The sequence below is a fragment of the Pecten maximus genome, chromosome 15 (assembly GCF_902652985.1).
Source record: "Pecten maximus chromosome 15, xPecMax1.1, whole genome shotgun sequence".
Taxonomy (NCBI): domain Eukaryota; kingdom Metazoa; phylum Mollusca; class Bivalvia; order Pectinida; family Pectinidae; genus Pecten; species Pecten maximus.
This window is the reverse complement of record NC_047029.1, coordinates 28,418,745-28,446,739: the sequence shown is the minus strand read 5'-3', so window position 1 is coordinate 28,446,739 and position 27,995 is coordinate 28,418,745. Positions and strand designations below refer to the sequence as shown.

At 35.9% G+C, this 27,995-nt stretch overlaps 1 protein-coding gene across 2 annotated transcripts; it reads right to left on the bottom strand.

Moving 5' to 3' along the window:
* Nucleotides 1-28: 28 nt before the first annotated feature.
* Nucleotides 29-24,325, bottom strand: LOC117343185 (natural resistance-associated macrophage protein 2-like). 2 transcript variants are annotated; one of them, XM_033905524.1, is made up of 15 exons: nt 24,270-24,325; nt 15,167-15,288; nt 14,723-14,845; nt 12,132-12,297; nt 11,250-11,310; nt 10,664-10,802; nt 9,719-9,874; nt 8,530-8,688; nt 7,866-7,913; nt 7,500-7,538; nt 6,138-6,257; nt 5,379-5,602; nt 4,786-4,942; nt 1,267-1,317; nt 29-839 (listed from the first exon to the last, which is right to left on the bottom strand). In XM_033905524.1, the coding sequence occupies exons 1-15, from the start codon at nt 24,274-24,276 to the stop codon at nt 750-752; spliced, it is 1,662 nt and encodes a 553-aa protein (XP_033761415.1). In that variant the 5' UTR covers nt 24,277-24,325; the 3' UTR covers nt 29-749. The 2 variants fall into 2 exon arrangements, with proteins under 2 accessions (XP_033761415.1, XP_033761416.1); XM_033905525.1 differs by lacking the exon at nt 24,270-24,325 and adding an exon at nt 19,306-19,456.
* Between the last annotated feature and the right edge of the window lie 3,670 nt (nt 24,326-27,995).

The following is a 27,995-nucleotide window of genomic DNA, read 5'->3' as shown; positions in this document are numbered from 1 at the left end:
TGTTCACGTCAATGATCCAGTCTTCTGATGAAATGTAACCCTGTATTTAATATATGTACAAACATATAGCAAGTGCTCGATTACAATCCAACTGCATTGTAATGCCAAATTGCACCATGGAATTGCAACGAAAACATTAATAAGATGGCATGTTTCTTCTGAGTACATGCATTGCAGAATTGTTTCACTTCTCCAGAGAAAAACAAAATTCATTAGCGACATAATTTCATTTTATGTCGGTGTTGATGACTTGTTGACTTACTTCATGAAATATCGGAACTTCCACTATGTGTTTATTGTTAATTATTACACACCAGACAGAATTGTCCCCGTCAAAATTCCAGGGATTGAGTTCATGTTGCCAATGAAGTAAAGACACAGGGACTTGACAAGTTCCTATGACCCTGAATGAAAAATTAACCCCTTGGTCCGAACCCAAGATCACTGATCGGAGTCAGACCCAAGGGTTAATTTTATGTAATCTAGATGTTTACTTTACTTTCTGGGTCATAGGAACGTGTCATCATGCCCCAATGATCTACGGGTTGAACTTGGGGGTTAACTTTTCATTCTGTGTCATATGAATGAGTCAAGGCCCCTGTGCATGAAGATGTGATAATTAATTGACTTTCCAAGACGTCTTAATACAGTATGGAGGTCTCTGACATGGTTGAGCGATCATCCATATTCTGCGGTGTCCCTTTGAACACACTTTCGTTGACAGTGTGTGTACATCAGTTTATGAATTACTATGATATGTCATTCATTGTATCATCGCCTTCCTCTTCATCAAGAATCTCGATGCTGAATTCGTCTGTATATTCAAGAAATTTTGGACACTGAAATGTAAACAAAAATATACTGAACAATAGTTTGTTAAACTTGTCGTATTGAAAACAATAGAATTTGTTAAGTCATAATGACAAAATATAAATGGACACTAATGACAAAAATATGTAAAACTTCAGTTAATATTTGTATTATCGCCAGGTTTCCATAAAATGTGAAATACTTAAACAGAGTTTCTTTTTATCTAAAGAAGGATATATACATGTTACGTGTATATATACATTCACTGGACAATTCATTCAATATAAACTCAACTTTGACCTGGAAATACAACATCAGTTTTATCAAAATAACCATTCAGACAGAAATATTTGTTTAGTACAATAATCTGTACATTCCTCAAGTATTGTATAACAATACATGTTGTTGCTAATTAAAACGTATTTTACTTTTCAAACGAGAAATAATAAGTCTTACCGGTATTTTTAATAACCATGTCCATCCCATTCCTATTAGGCAGTACCACGTCTGATAAAGAGAAATACACAATAATGATTTCAATGTAGATGGAAACAATGATTTATCTATGTTGCATCATCGTTGAGTTCATTTTTTTTCAGAACTGATTTCTATTTAGTCGCGGTGGCCGAGTGGTAAGGTGTCCCGATACTTTAACACTAGCCCTCCACCTCTGGGTTGCGAGTTCGAAACCTACGTGGGGCAGTTGCCAGGTACTGACCGTAGGTCGATGGTTTTTCTCCGGGTACTCCAGCTTTCCTCCATCTTTAAAACCTGGCACATTCTTAAATGACCCTGGCTGTTAATAGGACGTTAAATAAAAACAAACCAAACAAACTAAACTATTTAGTTGTGATAAATCCCTAATGTAGCTATACATCGCTTTATTATCTGACACATTTAGCAAGAATAAATTGCTGTGTGTGTATAAGGTGTTCAATATATAATGCTGCGATTAGTATAAACTTAGAAGTGGAGGATGGCCGTTATAAGGAGGTCAATATATAATGGAACGATATCAGTATAAACTTAGAAGTGGAGGATGACCGTTATAAGGAGGTCGATATCTAATGTTACGATCTCAGTATAAACTTAGAAGTGGAGGATGACCGTTATAACGAGGTCAATATCTAATGTTACGATCTCAGTATAAACTTAGAAGTGGAGGATGACCGTTATAAGGAGGTCAATATCTAATGTTACGATCTCAGTATAAACTTAGAAGTGTAGGATGGCCGTTATAAGGAGGTCAATATCTAATGTTACGATATCAGTATAAACTTAGAATTGGAGGATGACCGTTATAAGGAGGTCGATATCTAATGTTACGATCTCAATATAAACTTAGGAGTGGAGGATGACCGTTATAACGAGGTCAATATCTAATGTTACGATCTCAGTATAAACTTAGAAGTGTAGGATGACCGTTATAAGGAGGTCGATATCTAATGTTACGATCTCAGTATAAACTTAGAAGTGGAGGATGACCGTTATAACGAGGTCAATATCTAATGTTACGATCTCAGTATAAACTTAGAAGTGGAGGATGGCCGTTATAAGGAGGTCAATATCTAATGTTACGATCTCAGTATAAACTTAGAAGTGGAGGATGGCCGTTATAAGGAAGTCAATATATAATGTTACGATCTCAGTATAAACTCAGAAGTGGAGGATGATCGTTATAAGGAGGTCAATATATAATGTTACGATCTCAGTATAAACTTAGAAGTGGAGGATGACCGTTATAAGGAGGTCAATATATAATGCTACGATCTCCGTATCAAGTAAGAAGTGGAGGATGGCCGTTATAAGGAGGTCAATATATAATGTTACGATCTCAGTATAAACTTAGAAGTGGAGGATGACCGTTATAAGGAGGTCAATATCTAATGTTACGATCTCAATATAAACTTAGGAGTGGAGGATGACCGTTATAACGAGGTCAATATCTAATGTTACGATCTCAGTATAAACTTAGAAGTGTAGGATGACCGTTATAAGGAGGTCGATATCTAATGTTACGATCTCAGTATAAACTTAGAAGTGGAGGATGACCGTTATAACGAGGTCAATATCTAATGTTACGATCTCAGTATAAACTTAGAAGTGGAGGATGGCCGTTATAAGGAGGTCAATATCTAATGTTACGATCTCAGTATAAACTTAGAAGTGGAGGATGGCCGTTATAAGGAAGTCAATATATAATGTTACGATCTCAGTATAAACTCAGAAGTGGAGGATGATCGTTATAAGGAGGTCAATATATAATGTTACGATCTCAGTATAAACTTAGAAGTGGAGGATGACCGTTATAAGGAGGTCAATATATAATGCTACGATCTCCGTATCAAGTAAGAAGTGGAGGATGGCCGTTATAAGGAGGTCAATATATAATGTTACGATCTCAGTATAAACTTAGAAGTGGAGGATGGCCGTTATAAGGAGGTCAATATCTAATGCTACGATCTCAGTATTAACTAAGAAGTGGAGGATGATCGTTATAAGGAGGTCAATATCTAATGTTACGATATCAGTATAAACTTAGAAGTGGAGTATGACCGTTATAAGGAGGTTGATATCTAATGTTACGATCTCCGTATAAACTTAGAAGTGGAGGATGACCGTTATAACGAGGTCAATATCTAATGTTACGATCTCAGTATAAACTTAGAAGTGGAGGATGACCGTTATAAGGAGGTCAATATCTAATGTTACGATCTCAGTATCAACTTAGAAGTGTAGGATGGCCGGTATAAGGAGGTCAATATCTAATGTTACGATATCAGTATAAACTTAGAAGTGGAGGATGACCGTTATAAGGAGGTCAATATATAATGTTACGATCTCAGTATAAATTTAGAAGTGTAGGATGGCCGTTATAAGGAGGTCGATATCTAATGGAACGATATCAGTATAAACTTAGAAGTGGAGGATGACCGTTATAAGGAGGTCAATATATAATGTTACGATCTCAGTATAAACTTAGAAGTGGAGGATGGCCGTTATAAGGAGGTCGATATCTAATGGAACGATATCAGTATATACTTAGAAGTGTAGGATGACCGTTATAAGGAGGTCAATATATAATGTTACGATCTCAGTATAAACTTAGAAGTGGAGGATGACCGTTATAAGGAGGTCAATATATAATAGAACGATCTCAGTATAAACTTAGAAGTGGAGGATGGCCGTTATAAGGACGTCAATATCTAATGTTACGATCTCCGTATAAACTTAGAAGTGTAGGATGGCCGTTATAAGGAGGTCGATATCTAATGTTACGATATCAGTATAAACTTAGAATTGGAGGATGACCGTTATAAGGAGGTCAATATCTAATGTTACGATCTCAGTATAAACTTAGAAGTGGAGGATGACCGTTATAAGGAGGTCAATATCTAATGTTACGATCTCAGTATAAACTTAGAAGTGGAGGATGACCGTTATAAGGAGGTCAATATCTAATGTTCCGATCTCAGTATAAACTTAGAAGTGGAGGATGACCGTTATAAGGAGGTCAATATCTAATGTTACGATCTCAGTATAAACTTAGAAGTGGAGGATGACCGTTATAAGGAGGTAAATATCTAATGTTACGATCTCAGTATAAACTTAGAAGTGGAGGATGGCCGTTGTAAGGACGTCAATATCTAATGTTACGATCTCCGTATAAACTTAGAAGTGTAGGATGGCCGTTATAAGGAGGTCGATATCTAATGTTACGATATCAGTATAAACTTAGAAGTGTAGGATGGCCGTTATAAAGAGGTAAATATCTAATGTTACGATCTCCGTATAAACTTAGAAGTGCAGGATGGCCGTTATAAAGAGGTCGATATCTAATGTTACGATCTCAGTATAAACTTAGAAGTGGAGGATGGCCGTTATAACGAGGTTGATATTTAGTATAAACTTAAAAGTGGAGGATGACCGTTATAAGGAGGTAAATATCAAATACTGCGATTAGTATAAACTTACCAAGTATGCTGTAAACAACACATAGAAGAGTAGGATGATTGCTATGAGGAGGTACATAGCCCAGTGACGTGGTAAATCCGGTATGTACACAGCCACGAAATATAAGTTGATAACTATCACAGCCACGGATAATACACTAGTAAGAATCTTCGTAACTCTGGAATATAACGAAATAATTTTAATATAATGGGATTCAACACCTGTTTATCAAATCATTCATTGTTAAATATATTCAGTCTAATTGAAAGAAGAATACATACATTAATATCTCTTCAACAAAATTTAAAAAAAATCAATAATATCAATTGATATTGAATTTAAATGTAAAAAAAAACTGTTCCACATTTCAAACATAACACATACATATTCGACATTAGAACTGTTCCTTAATACCTAGTACTTTCCAGTCAATGTGCTAAGATTATGATTGTAGCGCATTCATTTAAATTTTGTTTCATGATCATATAATTCTTGTTCAGCTGTTCTGTATTTTAAACTCGATGTTGCAAACGAGAAAAAATGTTTTGCATTTTAATGATTTACGTCATGAAAACAAGAAAAAGTATACACACAATACTAATAAAAACTCTTACAATCCATTTTTAAATTCGCCCATGAGTTTTTCGGAGTTGGTGAAGGTGAGGATGGGAATAAGAGCGAATGGTAATTGTAGACTCATAAGAACGTTGAGTAGATTATTCATTCCAGTCAAATCTTGTATTCCTTTGTAGATTGCGATGAACACAGTTGGTAAGATGGCGATGGATCGCGTGAACAGTACTCTTTGCCATCTTTTCCACGTAAGATTTAGGAATCCCTGATAGGTAAACACATAACTATGGTAACGGTTCGTTATTTACAGTACATTAAATGTTACTTTCATTATTATCCTTTTGTCAGGACACAGTTTCATAATTAGTCTATAACCTAAAATTTTCCATTTTGAACATCACATAATTTCCCGAAAAAGATTTTTGTCCTTAAATTATGTTCATTTCATCAGTTAATGAATATTGACGAAACCCAAAGGCAGATCAAGAATTGATTCTAAGAATTTCATCAGAATACCATACAAAATGTATTCACAAAAACTAATTCCAGGAAATGTAACCCTCAACCCCCCAATCACCAATACTGGATCCGCCTATGAAACTGGGGAGTTGAAATGCATAAAGGATTGAAGTAATAATCAAATGACACACATTTGATGATATTTTAATATGGAATTTTTGTTATGAAAATACATTAAGTAAGGTAATGTTTACTAATGGTAAAAGATGAGAGACATTCTGACATATCGTTAAGAGACCATTAACAGTCAGACATCAGTGTGACAGAGCTTATTTACTCACCTCCATTGCAAACTGACCAGAATACGTGCCAGTCATTGTAGAGCTCTGACCAGCCGCCAATATGCCAATCGCCCAGATATACATGGCGGCTATTCCGTATTTACAACCAAGATAAATCCCCTGAGAATGGATGGAATGTAAACCATCAAACGATTACATATCATACTATTATATCACATTGTAGATGAAGGATCGTACAAACAAAAACACATATTAATGGTATATTCTATCATATCACATTGTAGATGAAGGATCGTACAAACAAAAACACATATTAATGGTATATCATTCTATCATATCACATTGTAGATGAAGGATTGTACAAACAAAAAACACATATTAATGGTATATCATTCTATCATATCACACTGTAGATGAAGGATTGTACAAACAAAAAACATATATTAATGGTATATATCATAGTAGTAATAAATACAAACTTAGGGAAGAGGTTTTGATTTTTGCTCAGAAGTGTCTTAGTGGCGATTTTTGGCAAAGCCACTTAGACTAGCTGACATAGTTTTGGGGATATTGTACTTATGTAGTAGTTGCTTCTATTTTTTTAAGGAATTGCAGTGTGTTGAAATATATTGTTTGTTTTGATAATGATTCGTGTTTTTATGAGCATTTTTATGTCATGAAAATGACTCTAGAATATTTCATAAATTTTAACATCACCATTTCAGTGGTCATTTTTATTCAAAACATGCTGTTCAAGTTTTCCTGTTATGAGTGTAGCGCATAAATACAACTACATCATCTGCATTTGTAGCTGCAACAGCGTCTAAGACCCATCATTGATGCTAGAGGCTAAACGTGTTACAGTCAAAGAGGGGAAGCCGAGAAAATCTAAACCATCCTGTTTGTCATTTGTACAATTCTTTGCTTCGTTAAATACTACGTGAAACTTGAAGAATATTATCAATATAGAAAAGGATGTCTTCTTAATCCCAAATTTTAATTCACAAGTAACGCCTGGATATTTAGATAAATGTACGCAAAATATGTACGGTATGTAAGTGACGAAACCAGAAGAAGACAAATCAAATGTTGATTGTTTTTCACACCAGTAGACGGCTGCTTCCAATGTATACCCTGTGGTAAAGCTCAATTAAAACATGTTTGCTTTCGTGAAAAAATATACTGCATACTTGTGCTTTTTCCACTGAAATCTTTACATAATTATGTCGTCTTTACGTCATGCAAGTTTTTTGTTGATACAAAATAATATTTGTAAACTGTTAGTCAACACATACTTGCGAGCTATTTATTTTGGTAATGTTCAGGTGTCAGGACAATCGCGAAAATTAATCGCCGTGAAAACGAATTGGTTTACAGTAATATATATAATCATTGACTTACCCCTCTGTATATATCTACATCAGCAACCACGTTAGAGTCCTGTTCAATACAAAGTTTATACACATTATATATACATGTTTTGTGAGTAGAATAAGTAAACACTTGCAGAATTCACATTGAAAATTTAACCACGTGATAGTTCTGCTCAATACAAAATCATTCATTTGTTCATATATTACACGTTCTGAGTAATTGACAAAAACACTTGCAGAATTCACATTGAAAATTTAACATTATTTCTTTAATATATAGATAAAATGGTGATGGCAGGATTAAGATAATACTTGGTTGTACAGTTTATGTCACTATACTGGGTGATTTCAAAACGAATAGAAAATCTGCTAAGTCGACCATTAATTTACTTACGTTGAATAAATCTGCGTGCGGACTGTTGGCGCTTGTACAGATATGATACTGTAAATGAGATATAAATAGTTATTAGATACAGTGAATGAAATATAGATGGTAATTCTTTTGCATTTCCGCAGAGAAAAGACAAGATAAGCTTTCAAAAGCAGATCCCAGATTCATGAACGTTCCTTGATTTAAAAAAATTATTCGAAAACATTCTTGGATGTCAGAAAAAAATCTTAGATAAGGAATATTACATTAATTCTGTGGAAAATTATAGGGTAGGTATATCTGTACAGAATACTGAAGATATTAAGACCTTTCTTAGTGTGAATTATGACAATGCGCGACTGTAGAGATGATTTTTCAGTATTCGGAAATGATTACGACGTCTTTCGTTCTATGCCAAATACAAGTAATACATTGTCAATACAACTAGTTGGTACTTGATAACAATCTTTATTTGTGAAACTAGTCAACATTCTTTATTAAAGCCGATTAACCCAGCAAGACGGCGTCATGGTCCTTTTTACCTATTAATCTTTATTTGTGTTTTTTTTTTTAAATAGAAAACACATATCAATCAAAAATGATATATTTGTTGAGCTGGACGCTAAAAACTAGTAAAATACTAATAATCAACACTTTTTTTAATAATTTTATATTAAATCCTGTTTACTAGATCTTCTGATGATCTGCCATAGAAGCCCTCAGCAAATACCGCCGTGACGAAGAGATTGATGAGGAAGGAAACAAACAAAGCAATGGCCGCCTCAATAAAGAAGTACATATTGGCCTCACTGACCGCTTCCTTCTGTTTCCGATTGACATCCCTCGACTGTGTACGAAATCAGTGAAAAAAATCATAATGATATACAGAAGAAAAACACCCCAATATCGTTTATTTAGACATTATATTAAAATGAATTGGAATACCAAAAACAGAGGTCTTTCAAATATTGAAAATAGATAAAAACGAAAAATAAGTTATATTGATGCACTAGCTAAAGCACAATGTATATGTTGTATACGACTTGGGGGAAACATTCTATAGACAAGTATGAAAAAATGAGGACAATTCTAAGAAAATATTCATATCGATATATCAACACTATGTTCTTAATTTAACTTTAAGACCACACGGAGAACTGAAGTACCAAGATGATACCAGTATACAAATATCACAACAGATACAGCCAAATGTAATCTAACAGTAGGATACCATTATACAAATATCACAACAGCTACAGCCAAATGTAATCAAACAATAGGATACCAATATACAAATATTACAACAGCTACAACCAAATGTAATTAATCTCAGCTGGTCCTAGCTGTTACTTCATACGGATGTTTGACGATATCCCTGGTTGTGTTTGTTATCAAAAACCCTGGCTCATACTTTGTAGATTAGACTAAACCCGGATTTGACCTTAATTTGCTTGGTACTTATACATGATACTTGTAATTACCTTCTCGGAACATCAAGGCCCGTATTCATGAAGCCATGAAGGCATGTGCCCAGTTACATATTTGTGCTCAGGCTCAAAATTACTAGTGATCAATCTGATATCTGAATCAATGTTGTATTGAAGATTAGAACGAATTTCGGAGAGACTTTAAAAGAAATATTGTTTTCGATCTTTTGGTTTTTCTTTTAAACTGCTGTTATTTAAACAATCTTAAAGGAAGTCGAGTTAAGAACAATTTTCTTCCTTGAGCATGATAATGGTTTCGTGAATAAAGGCCATGGTCGTATTCAACTTGTGATTTTTCAAATGTTTTCTTGTAAATTAATATTTTGAGCTAGAAATATGTTGTTTTTTTCATTCTGGTTTCTTCAAAATAAAATACCCTTTGTAACTTGCCTTGACGAGTGCAGAGTGTAGGTATATGTTATGCGGCATGATGATGGCTCCAACTATTCCAATGCCTTGTAGAAGTTCATCAGAGCCACAGTTCTCACAGTAAGGAAAGAACATACCTTTCAGGACGCTCGGCTGGTCTGGGCTAGCTACCACATACTAAAGCACAAGAGAATACATATACGAATGAACCCATTTTGAGGGCAAACATACATGTGATATACAACAACAAGATAATTGAATACTCTATAATGAATCATAAGTACGCATTCGAAGAGGAATTGTCGCCTCCCTTTGTCTATAATGATTATGTGATATGATGTCACATTTGACAAAATTTAAAATCTTTCATTCATAGGTATTCTATCACTTATCTAAAGTTTTTTTGTCTTGGGCCAACAAGCATCTGAGTGGTACTAAAATGAATTTTGTTAATGGAGTTGAAATAAAATAGTATTTCCTCCAATGCACTGTCATGCGTTTTAGTAATATCGCCTTTAGAATCTAAAATCGTTATAGTAACGGAAATGGTGCATGGGAATATTAATTTACCTGAGTACCACAATTTAATTGGGTAATTATCAAAATAATAACGTACTAATTTTGATCTACACTTATATATGTATGTAATAGTTAATTTGCAAACCGTACAGAAAAAATATTTCTTTCCATATCGTCCACTTTGGCTTTCCTAGATTCCCTGTCGGATTTCCACACTTTCGTCCCTAACATCACTGACGAGTCCCAAAATGCGATTTATATTTAGTTCTGTATTAGCGATTCTATATTATATCTGTTACAAAACTTGTATTTTAAGGGGCTTTTCGCTGGTGTGTTTTAGTACAATCATAAATAACCGCAGCATTCATCAACACAACTATTCCCCTCACCCGAAGTCAATAGCTGTCTATTTTGTTAGTTTTTAGTTGTTCGCGCTATAACGTTTACCTCGTAACCAAAGCTGACGGACATGATAGTGATGAGGAAGCAGAAAAACGCCTCCAGTTTCCTCAGTCCGTACCGGTCCAGCAGCAGGAAGGTGAATGTATCCACGATGGTTATAAGGACCCCTGCATATAGAGGTACTCTAAAACAATACAATGGAAACTGATTTGTCTAATGTAACACACGAGGACAACACAGAGAACATAACAAGGCCGACTTGTTTGGAATAACATATAACGTTGAAGAGTGCGACTATATATTTTAATTTTCACTGTAAAGGCATTTAATATTTTAGCGAAATATCGAAGATTAACTTATCAATGCAGTGATGATTTTGGCGTGCTAGCATTTTGGCCTTCTGTACATATCCAGGTATCTCTGTATCAACACATTAAAATAGGTTTGTCTAAAGGAATTGGCACACGTATATCCAACGTTACTGTATTGGATGATTCCATTAACACAACGACATGCAACACTTTCTTAATTCTTTCTGATTATAATTAAATTACTGAAACAACATTGATCAGAGAAGAACATATTGTGCACACAGACGAGTATACGGACACCCATAAAACTGTGTACATACTTTCCGTTTGACAAAATGCTGATGGCTATAGCTGTTCCGATGACTTCCTGTATGTCAGATCCTATTGTAAATAAAACATTTGATTGACAACAACATCATCAACAACAGCAGCAGCAACAACAACAACTTAAGTCTATATTATATTTCCGGATGATGAAATGCATCAAATAATAAACTTGAATGCCAATTGAAAACATATATGTATTGAAGCGATTGCATTGAAGCGATGATCTTTCATTGAAATTTTCAACATTTTCCACTCTGTCATCATTAAACATTACGATGTTCATTTGTGTGCATTTAATAATTCGTTGTATCTTACATTAGCGAAGAGTTCTAAAACTAATTACATTTTGTTTAGGCCACTCTAGTATCGCATACCATACAATTTTTATGTGCATAAATATTTGCGATTTTCGTAGAACCACGACCATAAACACAACGAATAAGTTGAACTACAAGATCACTATTTGTTTAAATAGGATATCGACGAAAGTCTGTACCACAAAAAGAAATCACAAAGAAATTCCATGTTATAAAGTATACTTATTAAGCACTGTCTTGGGATGCCGTTTTGACATCCAATTATAATAATAACAATGTTGGTTTTAAGGTTATAGACGTCATCAACACAGTTCACAATTCGTTATCTTTATCAACTTCCTTGGCAGCATACAGCAGGAGCTGCCATTCAGCACTTACAGCTTGTACACAATATCCCCCACTGTCTGAGGTGACTGAAACACAACGGCTTTTTAAAAGATAAAACATAGCCCAGCGTCCTACCACTTGGGCACCGTGTCTCCAATAGCGCTACTAAGGTTTTTTTCCATCTAAATTCTAAATAGCTGTAAATAGGCGGTGGTGAGAGGTAATTTTTACCTATGATCGCTATTTCCACCATTACCCACAGAGTAACACGAGGTACTTTGGGATAGCGTTTGAAGGCTATTTCGGCCAGATGTAATCCTGTCACCACCCCAAGTCTTGCAGCCAGCCTCTGCATCAAGAGTCCCAGGACGGTCGACAGCATCAATACCCATAGCAACTAAAATAATAATTAAAAAAACACTGTAACCAAAATGAAAAACATTAGAAACGTCATCAATCATTATAGAAAATAAAAGAAAAAAAGGTCAAAAAGAAAGAAAGAAAACAACAACAGTTTACTTCATAAGAAAATACGAGAAACTGTGGCAACATAAAAAGCCGTGGTTCTAACTTGAAATCAACTTCGTTATAAAACAAAATTAATTTGATAAGAGAAAATTGTAAAATTCAAGGAGAGAAGATTTACGTATTCTGTTTCATCGACGGTACCCGATTAGTAAATCAAAGCATGTCTAAAGAGTTGTAAAAAGATAAACCATTTGTATTGTATGATGGCCGACAGAGGCCGTACATATCATACGAGTTATAAAAAATATGTACAGAATGACGTATGTACAAATAAAACTTTTAAAAAGTAAATATGTACATAAAGTATTAACAGGTAAATAGATCATTGATACATTGTTGAGGAGATTGCTGGTTGCTTTGGTTTTGGTTTTATTGGTTTAACGTCCTATTAACAGCTAAGGTCATTTAAGGACGGCCTCCCGTGCGTGCGACATGCATGCGTGTGGTGAGTGCGTATGTGTGTTTTGAGAGGCTGCGGTATGTACGTGTTAAGTCTCCATGTGATAGGCCGGAACTTTTGCCGATTTAGAGTGCTACCTCACTGAAGCATACTGCCGAAGACACCCAGCAGCACACCCCACCCGGTCACATTATACTGACAACGGGCGAACCAGTCGTCCCACTCCAAATATGCTGAGCGTTAAGCTGGTTGCAGTTTTGCTCTGTTCACCTAAGATGAAGCAAAGGACTTGTACTGTTGTATACGCCATGCTGTAATTTATGTATTTCATGTACAATGTGTTTGTGACTGATAGGCCGTACGGCCGAAAGTAATAAAAGAATTGAAATTGAAATTGAGTCCATTTAACGGCTATGTAAAGTTATAGTCACCATAAAATCGTATAATGTTCCTGTAGAAATGGAATAGACTTCCGTAATTGAAAGGGACTATTCACCTATGTTTTTTCCCAATTATAATAGCTAACGGCAAGTAAAGGTTTTAATCTCAATTCTTTAATCCCACATGTATGTTTTCCTCAAAGTAAAATGGAACTCTGGGATATAAACAGGTACCTAAAGTAGTATGTTTCACAGTAAATATCCATAGAATGATAATCAACTGTAGCTCACGATCTCCATTAGCCGGGGAGCCCTGTAAGTGTTTCACGTGATTCATATCTGTGATATACGTTTGTGGTCGACACGAGAACGTGATTAAGAAGCATTGCGGATGATGTTCCAACTAGTATCCTCTTACACTTGAGTCTGATGATCTCAGTTTGCCAATCCCTGTCCCGAGCAATGTTTGTCTACTTTAGTATTATACAAGAAAATCGAATAGGACATTTAAATTTGAATTGAGTCATGTATACAATATAATCTGAATAAAGCTCTATAATAAACATCGTCGAGGGTTCATATCGCCATATCCAATGTTATTATCAGATATTTCATTTCTGTGTTAATATAATAAGTATTAATCGATGTTTGACTAATAACATAAATCTATATCCTATACTAAATGTTTAAGTTCACGATATGAACCTTAGCGTGCAAATATATATATATATACATGTATATACATGTATATATATATTCGATGACTAACATCATCTGTTGATTGCAATACGCTACACTCTTCACATGGTTGATTACAATTGGCTACACCCATTACACGGTTGAGTGCACTACACTCCCTACACTTATCACACGGCTGATTGCACTACGCTACCCTACATTTATCACATGACTGATTGCACTACGCTACCCCACACTTATCACACGGTTGATTGCACTACGCTACCCTACACTTATCACACGGTTGATTGCACTACACTACCCTACACTTATCACACGGTTGATTGCACTACGCTACCCTACACTTATCACACGGTTGATTGCACTACGCTACCCTACACTTATCACACGGTTGATTGCACTACGCTACCCTACACTTAACACACGGTTGATTGCACTACGCTACCCTACACTTATCACACGGTTGATTGCACTACGCTACCCTACACTTATCACATGACTGATTGCACTACGCTACCCTACACGTTTCACCCAAGTGCAATCAACCGTGGATATCCGACTATTGAGGGCTTCTGCCAAATAGATATAACAGCGAAACATCAAGGAATTGTTTTACATGTATATCTAATATTTCGTCCCTAAAGAACCTCATTTACTTCAAAATATTTAAAATGTTATGAAACTGAGTAAATATGACAAACGCATCATCATTTAATAGTATTAGCCTAGCTGACTGGTATATAGATACCTTGTAGTTGTTAGATTTCGCGGGTTTAATATTTCACGGGACTAATATTTCGCGGTCGTTAACAAACCTTAAATTGGGCGCTGGCACCAGCTCCCAAGTCAGATTCAATATTTCCTGGGTCCAAGTAGGCAATACTCATCAAAAAGCCAGGTCCTGTAAACGCCCATAACTTACGAAAACTGAAGCGGGTCTAAAACAAGCAAAAATTCTTTACATTATTCTTTTCAATGTAGTTAACATCATAACTATCGTTATTAGTGTCAAATTGGTAGCCAGGTATGTTTTAAAGTAGCCATGAAAATGAAGTTATAATTTCATAAAGGAAAACATTTTTTGATGTTGTCTTTCGTCGAAAGTCTCATGACATTGACAAGTGTTCAAGCTACCTATATCAATGTTTATTGTCTGTGTGCTGCCGAAAATAGCATACACGAAAACAATACAAAGAGTTATATGTAAATATTATTTAGTCAAGACACAAACGTATCATCCTTTGTTAATATATACTTACACCATCCGGTTGTGGAACAGCTACCCGTTCATCGAAATATGTCGAGGCTGTGGTGTCGTTATCATTTCTTCTATCTGTGTTGACAGACTTCGTCGTCATTTCTGCCATTTCATTTGATAAATCTGCAGTCCGAAAAATATACTATGATGTTCGGTAACATGTTTACAATCTAAACCATAACAACAATACATGAAATGATCGATAACAAGTTAGGAAGATAGAAAACAACAAGAAAAAGGAAATTTAGCAACACGGTTTTATTGGTTTGAAACGATAAAGAGTAATGAAAATGTCAACTTAATTGATTTTACAACAAATGCGAAAAAGTTATATCAACTTATATTAATCACGCTTGCTGGCCTGGGTGGAAGTGCGCGATGGGTCTTACTGTGGAAGGTGCTATCATTGTACCATCGGGCCTTCAACTAATAGGAGGCAGAACTGGACATTTTCTACTTCGGTTTACTATCAGGAAAAAGGTCTAAGGCCGATTTTGTAATGTAAAGTTAGGGTATTGTTTATATGTCTTTGTTCTGAGGAGTCATCCAGAAGACTGTGGTGGCTAACTTGATGTCCGTCCTCACTTGACAAATGACATGTATGTATTTGTTTCACTTTAAAATAAAACTACACAAACAAAACACAGTCCGGTTTTGTTAAACAATGCGTTTGTCGAGTCGATTTGTACATAAGTTAAAGGTATATTTTAGATGACTATCATAACACAAATCAATTCAAGTACCAATTCTGAAATGAATTTTAAAGTGTATCCTGTCAACATCAGGCCGTAGATACTTTTGTTTAAAATATATTCTACTTTATTCATTGAAACATCATTACAAGATAACCGAGAGATCTACACTTGATATATCAGTTCCCTTCCGTGTAAATAAACATAGATAATCATTGTAATCAGTAGTATATGTACACACATGTAGTCAGTTATATTCCATTTCTACTACCGGTAATAGCCATGCTGTCTGAGTGTAATAAAACATAAACACCGCCTGTATACAAATGTAACTACCACACAACAATACCAGTCTATATAATAAATTCCTTACCACGAAAATCTAAATCATATCATGCAATAGTTTTGAAAATTAAAACAATCGTGTCGACGTAATAAGGAATTGATTTCAAATATAAAAGCAGAGTGTGACATATAGAATTGTTGAATCCGTTTAATCAATTTTATTTTACATTGACACGGAAGAGCTATCTAATTCACAAAGAACGTTTGAAAATCAGCAGAAGCAAACGAGAAACAAAATGAAATGCAGAAAATTAAATTTGAATACATGATATAACTTTTGACACCAATAAATAATTAATTCAGTTTCTGATGGTATATTCTATCCGCTTCATCCGTCAAATTGTTCGGAAAACACAATTCGAACTGCCCGAATATATGCTCATATATTCAGCTTCTCAAAGACACCAATATCATTGATGTAGTCACCATATTCGCCAGAGAGTATATACTCATTGCATGCATGTGGTGAGTGTGTGTGTTTTTGGATGATGTGGTATGTTCGTGTTTGTCTCCTTGTGATAGCGCGGAACAGATATCGATTTTATAGTGCTATCTCACTGAAGCATACTGCCGGATTCATTCAGCAGGACCCTCACCCGGTCACGATATACTGACAACGGGCGAACCAGTCGTAACACTCCTAAATTGATGAGCGTTAAGCAGGAGAAGCGACGCACGACCGAGTAGCATCATCATATAATATTTACCATTGTATGGCACTGCCACTATATAACCCTACCAATTCAGTTGCGAGTTCACCAGCCTATGAACTGCCAACAGGAAGTGATCTCTGCTACTCGTAAGCGCGGGAAATTTGAATTTGAAAATTTCAAAACAAAAATCGCATGACAAATAAAAAATCGCAGATGGTAAATATAAGAATTGAACGGCTTTCAGTTGGCATTCATAGTCGATATGAATTCCAACTGGACAGAGGCAAATTCAACATGAAGCGCTAGCGCGCTTCATGGAATTTGCCTCTTTGCCTCTGTCCAGTTGGCATTCATATCGACTATGAATGCCAACTGAAAGCCGTTCAATGCTTAAATATTTACATTTACACTGCAGCCCCACTATATAACTTTACCAAGCTCACTTGGAAGTTATGAGTCCATAACTTCCAAATCTATATTATGACGTCATTCGTATAGTGACGTCATAATTGTCACGTCGGCGATAACGAAAGATGGCTGTTGAAAAGGCTGTTCCGTCTTTGACGATAATGATTTGTTTATTCATCGTCGGAGCAAAATTCCTGGATATAGTCTTTTAAAAATCGTTGTCAAATGTAAATATAAGCATTGAACAGCTTTTAGTTGGAAGTTATGGGCTGATGAATGCCAACTGGACAAAGGCAAATTCAACATGCGCTTCATTAAATTTGCCTTTGTCCAGTTGGCATTCATCAGCCCATAACTTCCAACTGAAGCAGTTCAATGCTTAATTAATGACGTAATCGATACATTGTAAGACAAACAGTTAATATAATCAATACATTGTATGACAAACAGTAAATATAATCAATACATTGTATGACAAACAGTAAATGTAATCAATACATTGTATGACAAACAGTAAATATAATAGATACATTGTATGACAAACAGTAAATATAATCGGTACATTGTATGACAAACAGTAAATATAATAGATACATTGTATGACAAACAGTAAATATAATAGGTACATTGTATGACAAACAGTAAATATAATTGATACATTGTATGACAAACAGTAAATATAATAGATACATTGTATGACAAACAGTAATTATAATCGGTACATTGTAGGACAAACAGTAAATATAATTGATACATTGTATGACAAACAGTAAATATAATAGATACATTGTATGACAAACAGTAAATATAATAGGTACATTTTATGACAAACAGTAAATATAATAGATACATTGTATGACAAACAGTAAATATAATTGATACATTGTATGACAAACAGTAAATATAACCGATACATTGTATGACAAACAGTAAATATAAAACTATCATACAGGTGTTTCTCCTTCTAGGACTCGTCAGTGATGTTAGGTACATAATTCAGGTGTTTTGTCTTTTCTAGGACTCGTCAGTGATGCTAGCGACACTATACAGGTATTTTGCCTTCTCGGACTAGAGACATCATACAGCTGTTTTGTCCTTCTAGGACATGTCAGTGATGTAAGGGGTTTCATACAGCTGTTTTGTCCTTCTAGGACATGTCAGTGATGTTAGGGACATCATGCATCTGTTTTTTTCATTTTAGGACTCGTCTATGATGCTAGGGACAGCTATTTCGTCGTTCTATGACGCGACAGCGTTGTTAGTTGTATCATACAGCTATTTCGTCCTCCTGGGACTGATCAGTGATGTCTTCCTTTTAAGACTCGTCTGTGATGCTAGGGATTTCGTCCCTCTAGGACACGTCGGTGATGTTATAGGGACTATATACACAGTTCCGTCGTTCTATAATTGTCACATCAGTAGTGATGCAGTGAACCAATAGTGTGAAGATCCAGAAGAGAAGCCAAGCAGATCAAAATGAACAGAAACTTTAAAATATAAAAATCAATATGCATTTAACCGGTATCTTAATAGGATAATCGAATAGTAAAACATTGTGTAAGAAGGTGGGGTGTACGTTTATAGATACAATCCCCGAACATGTAGGGTATCGAGGAGGCCAACCTATATAATATATATATAAATATGTACTGGTCAAACTGATAACTAACGTTAGGTACAGTATACACTGTTATAGAGAGACAGTTCACCATAGATAGACAGGTCAGGTCACTGTAGAGACAATAGAGCACGAATGTCTGATACAGATGTCAGTTGATGGACACTAAAATCACATACACAATGGTATATAAATAATGTTTTGGTTTGACAAACAAGTGCGTCGATCTCGTCCTTCCATAGGGTCTATATAAATAAATGACTATGGCTCACAAAGGTTTTGCCACAAAATTATAAAACATCTGTATATAACGGAGAATTTCGTTACATAGAGGTAAATTTTATCTATCATAATATACAATTGAGTTATAATTTATAACAGAAACCAACATATTTCAGTGATTATAATACAATGACAATCTTACCTGTTCTTCATTTAAGTTTACATTATCCGACAGCACCTGACTATGGTCCATGAACACAATAAGTTTGAAATGTTATCTCTTATTAAGTAAGTGTAACGAATGTGATCGTGTCACATGTTCCTGAGTATGTGTGGTTTACCACATGTGTATACACACACATGTTACGGTGGTCTACATTATGCCCTGTATGTGTACACAAACAAACTTTAAATCATTGTCGTAAATTGGCGAGGCACAACGTCGTCTATACTACAAAGCGGCACCGCAGTCATCTGTGATCACGTGAAGTTGACTGTTACATTTGAAATAGTTCTTCATTTCTTTCATGAAAACAGTATTCATGGTAACCATGGTTATTTTAATCATTATCTTTTTTTCCGTCGGTGTCCCCTAAGACACCAATCCTCGTGAATGTGATCCTGCCTTTCAGGAAGACGTTACTCCTTTAACGTAAAATATACAGTCGCAATCAAAGAAGTCGCAAAATGGCAGAAAACCGGTGTCGGACACGATAATGATTGCTGAATAACAAAAGGATCGCTTTATTCTACTTATCAATTGAACTGCCATGTCGCAGACACACTACTTGCATGATATTTCTCACTTTCCATTATACTGACACGTGGATGACCAGTGTCGTTCATACTTGTCTCTACTGACCGTTGAATTAGGTAGGTTCAGTACCGTTTAGAATGACGTTTGATATTCCACGGTCTGGGCACAGGGGGCTAACTCAATGAAAATGGAATTTACCATACATATTTCGTATTTACTGGATGGACTGGTCAATATACTTAACGACCATATGATTTTTTTTCAGAAAAATCGAGATTTAAAAAATTATTAAAAAATCGAGTTTTATTAGTAATTACCTCGATTTTTTAATAATTTTTTAAATCTCGATTTTTCTGAAAAAAATCATATGGTCGTTAAGTATATTGACCAGTCCATCCAGTAAATACGAAATATGTATGGTAAATTCCATTTTCATTGAGTTAGCCCCCTGTGACATATTGTAGAGACGAGATGAAGTTCCCAAATATAATCACCTCTAACAAATCACTCAGTGGTGACAGTGGTATGAAGTTTTACGTGTAGAAAATCCTGATGAATTCTGTTTTTCAACGGAAAAATCATACTGTACAAAAGAAACATAAATGACCAATACATTAATAGTGATTTTAGATATCAGATCATCAGAATAATTAGCTGAACCAAACAGCTGTTTCGTCGATCTAGGACTCTTTGATGATGCTCGAAGCCAAAGGAGTGGAAATTCAGATTGAGAGTCGAGACATTTAAAATTGGCATAAACACATCTTATAAAACATATGGAATTGAAAGTAACTCAACCCATAATGTAATCATAATGGAATCAGTTGATACATTTTTGGATATACCATTTTGAATGAATCAACCTTTAAGTAAACCAATGTCATTTCGTTGAAATTGTTGGGTGGTAAATCATTCCATGCACGGCTTGTCGCTACCATGCTTGCCAGTTCAATATTCGCACACATTTTCTTTTAGGATTTTCCAATTTCCAAAATCTACCAGGTTATTATACATCTTCGTGTACATTAAGAACCATGTCGATTTCCCTGTCATCCCTTCCCAATTCAATGACTTTTGGTCTTCAACATCAGTAACGAGTCTAGGAAGGTACGATGAACATCCATGATTCAGCATACACTGTATTAAACACTGAATCCATATTTATAGATGTCACTCACTTCTCTCTTCTCTCAATCCCCCAATCCATATTAATAGATGTCACTCACTTCTCTCTTCTCTCAATCCTCCAGTCCATATTTATAGGTGTCACTCACTCCTCTCTTCTCTCAATCCTCCAGTCCATATTAATAGATGTCACTCACTTCTCTCTTCTCTCAATCCTCCAGTCCATATTTATAGGTATCATTCACTTCTCTCTTCTCTCAATCCCCCAATCCATATTAATAGATGTCACTCACTTCTCTCTTCTCTCAATCCTCCAGTCCATATTTATAGGTGTCACTCACTTCTCTCTTCTCTCAATCCTCCAGTCCATATTTATAGGTGTCACTCACTTCTCTCTTCTCTCAATCCTCCAGTCCATATTAATAGGTGTCACTCCTCTCTTCTCTCAATCCTCCAATCCATATTTATAGATGTCACTCACTTCTCTCTTCTCTCAATCCTCCAGTCCATATTGGTAGGTTATCGTGTCACTCACTTCTCTCTTCTCTCAATCCTCCAGTCCATATTAATAGGTGTCACTCCTCTCTTCTCTCAATCCTCCAATCCATATTTATAGATGTCACTCACTTCTCTCTTCTCTCAATCCTCCAGTCCATATTGGTAGGTTATCGTGTCACTCACTTCTCTCTTCTCTCAATCCTCCAGTCCATATTTATAGATGTCACTCACTCCTCTCTTCTCTCAATCCTCCAGTCCATATTTATAGGTGTCACTCACTTCTCTCTTCTCTCAATCCTCCAGTCCATATTTATAGATGTCACTCACTTCTCTCTTCTCTCAATCCTCCAGTCCATATTTATAGGTGTCGCTCACTTCTCTCTTCTCTCAATCCTCCAGTCCATATTTATAGATGTCACTCACTTCTCTCTTCTCTCAATCCTCCAGTCCATATTTATAGGTGTCGCTCACTCCTCTCTTCTCTCAATCCTCCAGTCCATATTTATAGGTGTCACTCACTTCTCTCTTCTCTCAATCCTCCAGTCCATATTTATAGATGTCACTCACTTCTCTCTTCTCTCAATCCTCCAGTCCATATTTATAGGTGTCACTCACTTCTCTCTTCTCTCAATCCTCCAGTCCATATTTATAGATGTCACTCACCTCTCTCTTCTCTCAATCCTCCAGTCCATATTTATAGGTGTCACTCACTTCTCTCTTCTCTCAATCCTCCAGTCCATATTTATAGATGTCACTCACTTCTCTCTTCTCTCAATCCTCCAATCCATATTTATAGATGTCACTCACTTCTCTCTTCTCTCAATCCTCCAGTCCATATTTATAGGTGTCACTCACTCCTCTCTTCTCTCAATCCTCCAGTCCATATTTATAGGTGTCACTCACTTCTCTCTTCTCTCAATCCTCCAGTCCATATTTATAGGTGTCACTCACTCCTCTCTTCTCTCAATCCTCCAGTCCATATTTATAGGTGTCACTCACTTCTCTCTTCTCTCAATCCTCCAGTCCTTATTTATAGGTGTCACTCACTCCTCTCTTCTCTCAATCCTCCTGTCCATATTTATAAGTGTCACTCACTTCTCTCCTCTCTCAATCCTCCAATCCATATTTATAGGTGTCACTCACTTCTCTCTTCTCTCAATCCTCCAGTCCTTATTTATAGATGTCACTCACTCCTCTCTTCTCTCAATCCTCCAATCCATATTTATAGGTGTCACTCACTTCTCTCTTCTCTCAATCCTCCAGTCCATATTAATAGGTGTCACTCCTCTCTTCTCTCAATCCTCCAATCCATATTTATAGATGTCACTCACTTCTCTCTTCTCTCAATCCTCCAGTCCATATTGGTAGGTTATCGTGTCACTCACTTCTCTCTTCTCTCAATCCTCCAGTCCATATTAATAGGTGTCACTCCTCTCTTCTCTCAATCCTCCAATCCATATTTATAGATGTCACTCACTTCTCTCTTCTCTCAATCCTCCAGTCCATATTGGTAGGTTATCGTGTCACTCACTTCTCTCTTCTCTCAATCCTCCAGTCCATATTTATAGATGTCACTCACTCCTCTCTTCTCTCAATCCTCCAGTCCATATTTATAGGTGTCACTCACTTCTCTCTTCTCTCAATCCTCCAGTCCATATTTATAGATGTCACTCACTTCTCTCTTCTCTCAATCATCCAGTCCATATTTATAGGTGTCGCTCACTTCTCTCTTCTCTCAATCCTCCAGTCCATATTTATAGATGTCACTCACTTCTCTCTTCTCTCAATCCTCCAGTCCATATTTATAGGTGTCGCTCACTCCTCTCTTCTCTCAATCCTCCAGTCCATATTTATAGGTGTCACTCACTTCTCTCTTCTCTCAATCCTCCAGTCCATATTTATAGATGTCACTCACTTCTCTCTTCTCTCAATCCTCCAGTCCATATTTATAGGTGTCACTCACTTCTCTCTTCTCTCAATCCTCCAGTCCATATTTATAGATGTCACTCACTTCTCTCTTCTCTCAATCCTCCAGTCCATATTTATAGGTGTCACTCACTTCTCTCTTCTCTCAATCCTCCAGTCCATATTTATAGATGTCACTCACTTCTCTCTTCTCTCAATCCTCCAATCCATATTTATAGATGTCACTCACTTCTCTCTTCTCTCAATCCTCCAGTCCTTATTTATAGGTGTCACTCACTCCTCTCTTCTCTCAATCCTCCAGTCCATATTTATAGGTGTCACTCACTTCTCTCTTCTCTCAATCCTCCAGTCCATATTTATAGGTGTCACTCACTCCTCTCTTCTCTCAATCCTCCAGTCCATATTTATAGGTGTCACTCACTTCTCTCTTCTCTCAATCCTCCAGTCCTTATTTATAGGTGTCACTCACTCCTCTCTTCTCTCAATCCTCCTGTCCATATTTATAAGTGTCACTCACTTCTCTCCTCTCTCAATCCTCCAATCCATATTTATAGGTGTCACTCACTTCTCTCTTCTCTCAATCCTCCAGTCCTTATTTATAGATGTCACTCACTCCTCTCTTCTCTCAATCCTCCAATCCATATTTATAGGTGTCACTCACTTCTCTCTTCTCTCAATCCTCCAGTCCTTATTTATAGATGTCACTCACTTCTCTCTTCTCTCAATCCTCCAGTCCATATTTATATGTATCGTTCAATTCTCTCCTCCAATCAATTCTACATGTTTGTAGTGAAGAAAGAATAGTAACTGCACATGACGAGGAGAAATGTTGATATGGGTATTAATAGATGTTTGCTTACTTTCCATTGTTGACAGAATTGACGACGTGAATTTGATTTCTTCAGTATTCCTTCACCTACCAAGTAAAAACATCCGTACATTATGAACAATATCTCACAAACGATGTACGTTACAGTTCGTTAGAACAAGAACGTGACTACAAATACAACAAAAAACAAACTCAAATTTATCAGTCAATGGAGAAGTCAAACAATATAAACAACGAAAGGTGTCAATTTGGGACTCGGGTACTACACACAAGCCAAAGAATGAAAATACGTGCTTGGAGAGTTTCCAAAAATATGCCTCAATATAGTATGCTATATAGCTATATAATATGCTAAAATACCAAATGATGCACTAAAAAAATACATAGTATATAAAGATAGGGTACAACATTACTATATAATACAATATAATTCTGAACGATATGATATAATGCTATACATTATACATGTACTACAATGCTCTATATTATACCATTATACTGAGTGATATTATAGTGTATAATATACTACAATACTCATTAATATTCTACAATACGCTATAATATACTATAATGCCCAATAATATAAAATAAAACTATATAATATAATATAAATCTATGTAATGTACTTTAATGATATGCAAAATGCTATAATACTACATAGCACACCATGATGCTATATTATTGGAATGTCTCAACCCGTGAAATATCTAGGACGCGTCTTGCTATAAGGAACAAAACAGCCGAATACTTGAAAGAATATATATGCTTATGGAATACATTGATGTATAGAAGAAAACATTCCATGAAAATCTGTTTAATATATCCACAATTTTACCTACCTCTCTATGAAATCATCATTGTCCTGTTTCACACTAAATGTTTCAAGAAGATGTTATCACAATGGGCAAACAATATTATCTTTCACGTGGAAACTATGTGGTATGATTCGTGGTTAGAAAACATGTACGTATAGTCAACTTCTTACGAAACATACGACACCGTCCTTTATTCACTGTGATTCCATATGGGTGTACTATCAATTTTAGAAAACAAAAGAAATAAAGAAAGACTTGAAAATTAAAAACTTGATCAAAAATTTACCAAAGCAACATATTTTGAGAAATCTTAGTACTTTATCAAGCTAACAAAGTTTAATTCAAGCGACAAGAGGCTGGTATCATAGCTAGTGCAAACGCATTTACGGGCGTTAAGTACATGGTCTGATATCAATGTGCATATTAATAATTGGTTAACTTAACTAAAGCTAGAGTAATAAAGACATATGATATATCATAAAGTGTAAGTAAGGATAGCATTATAAACACTTAAGACAAATAAACGAAATCGCCGGTGTAATATTTCTGCGTTCCACCCACAGGGGCTTGAGAATTAGTTACAGTCTACATGTATTGGACCTTCCCTAGTGTGTATCACAGGGACTTGAGAATTAGTTACAGTCTACATGTATTTGGACCTCCCCTAGTGTGTATAGCACATTTTCAGACGTTTTGGGGGGGGCTAGATTAAAATTCGGTAAAAAATGACTCCCACGGTGTTCAATCTAGCCCCCCAAAACGTCTCAAAATGTGCTATACACTCTAGGGGAGGTCCAAATACATGTAGACTGTAACTAATTCCAAGTCCCTGTGGGATAAATAACGAACGGGAATGAGAGAAATACCATGATAATACCACATGTTGTTTAACCTCTATTTATTTCATTGATACGAAGTGTTTGGTGTGTTTATAATAACTGGTGGTATCGTAATATCTACCTGGAGTTCTGGGACAGATTGGTGGTATCGTAATGTCTACCTGGAGTTCTGTGACAGATTGGTGGTATCGTAATATCTACCTGGAGTTCTGGGACAGATTGGTGGTATCGTAATGTCTACCTGGAGTTCTGTGACAGATTGGTGGTATCGTAATATCTACCTGGAGTTCTGGGACAGACTGGTGGTATCGTAATATTTACCTGGAGTTCTGGGACAGATTGGTGGTATCGTAATATCTACCTGGAGTTCTGGGAGATTGGTGGTATCGTAATATCTACCTTGGGTTCTGGGACAGATTGGTGGTATCATATATCTACCTGGAGTTCTGGGACAGATTGGTGGTATCGTAATATCTACCTGGAGTTCTGTGACAGATTGGTGGTATCGTAATGTCTACCTGGAGTTCTGTGACAGATTGGTGGTATCGTAATATCTACCTGGAGCTCTGGGACAGATTGGTGGTATCGTAATGTCTACCTGGAGTTGTGGGACAGATTGGTTGTATCGCAGTTCTGGGACAGATCAGTGGTATTATATTATCTACATTGTAAACATTCCTTCTTTTTCATCAATACATTAAAATATCTTCATTCTTGCCTTGTCCAAACTCCTCACTGAAAATAAACGAAATGATCCAATTCCTTGTTGGCATTATCATTGCTGACTTTGGTAGCAATAGTGAGTGAAACGTGCCTTCACTTTCAGTACTTTTTTCTTCTTTTTTTTTTTCATACGGAACTTTAGCGATGTGCATATCGAAAGGTGAAAAAGTTGCTATATCGATGATTTGATGTCTTTACATAACAAACATGCATTGACCATATATGGACATAGAAAAAGACATGACAGACTGCTGCACTTGCCGCTTCCTCTATGATGTGTTTTATTTGGATGTAAAATGCAATAAAGTTGAATTGAATCTATCTTTCCTCACGTGCTCTTCGATTTCCGTGACTGACAAAAAACATAAGTTTTCGAGAGATGGTGTTGATGAAGACCACGCATGTTGATGAAGACCACGCGTGTTGATGAAGACCACGCGTGTTGATGAAGACCACGGAAGACATTGTTATGGTCGACGTTGTGACCTCATTAAGGAATATTTCATCTTATTATCTTATACGAAGCTTGACATGTTCCTAGCCGCTATAACGTAGCAATGAAAGACGGACGGACAGATGGACGGGAAATTTCGGACAGATTTTCGCCGTGCCAGAATTGAATTAAAATGTAAGAAAACGGAAAAATATTGTATTGTTCATGAAGTAGTAGGCCAAATTCATATATTTCAAACTATTAATAATGTTTGTGTACTCTCAAATGTTAGTAAGTTTGTTGAAAGACTTGAAAAAAGTCTAAAGAATGTAGAAGATGTTGTGACCTACCCTTTGTAAAATTTGCTTTATTTGTGTGACCTCTTGAAACACACGTGTGTCAGAGTGAACAATGAAAACCTGAAAAATCTGGAGAGTAGTGTAGGCAAGGTATGGATATTGGTGATATACATTTCCTACATGTAGCTCTGGGATAATAGTCGTAGCGTAGCTCTGGACGAGGGACGGACGGTTTCTGACAGATGGTCCTTGTGCCGGAGAGTAGTAAATATTCGTTCTAGACATGTTCCATACCCATCAATGTCTGATGGGACTGTTATCACCAACCTGGTCCTAAAGGAGGTGGTGCATGGCGGCCCACGGCCGAATATTATTTTATGCATGATATTATGATAGACTTTTACCAAGTACATGTCATTTTAGACACTAAAACGAAAATTGGCAAATGCTGTATACGCAGCGCCACCTAACATGATTTCTGTAAAAAAATGTGTACCCTCCCTTTTACATTCAGTATATTTCTCGTACAAAAGTACTTGATAAATTTCATATTGCATTGATAGTCTCATGTGATGTTAAATTTTATAAAAACATGTGTATTTAGTATCAATTTGTATAATAGAAAGTGTAATTACAGCTTTTTTAACA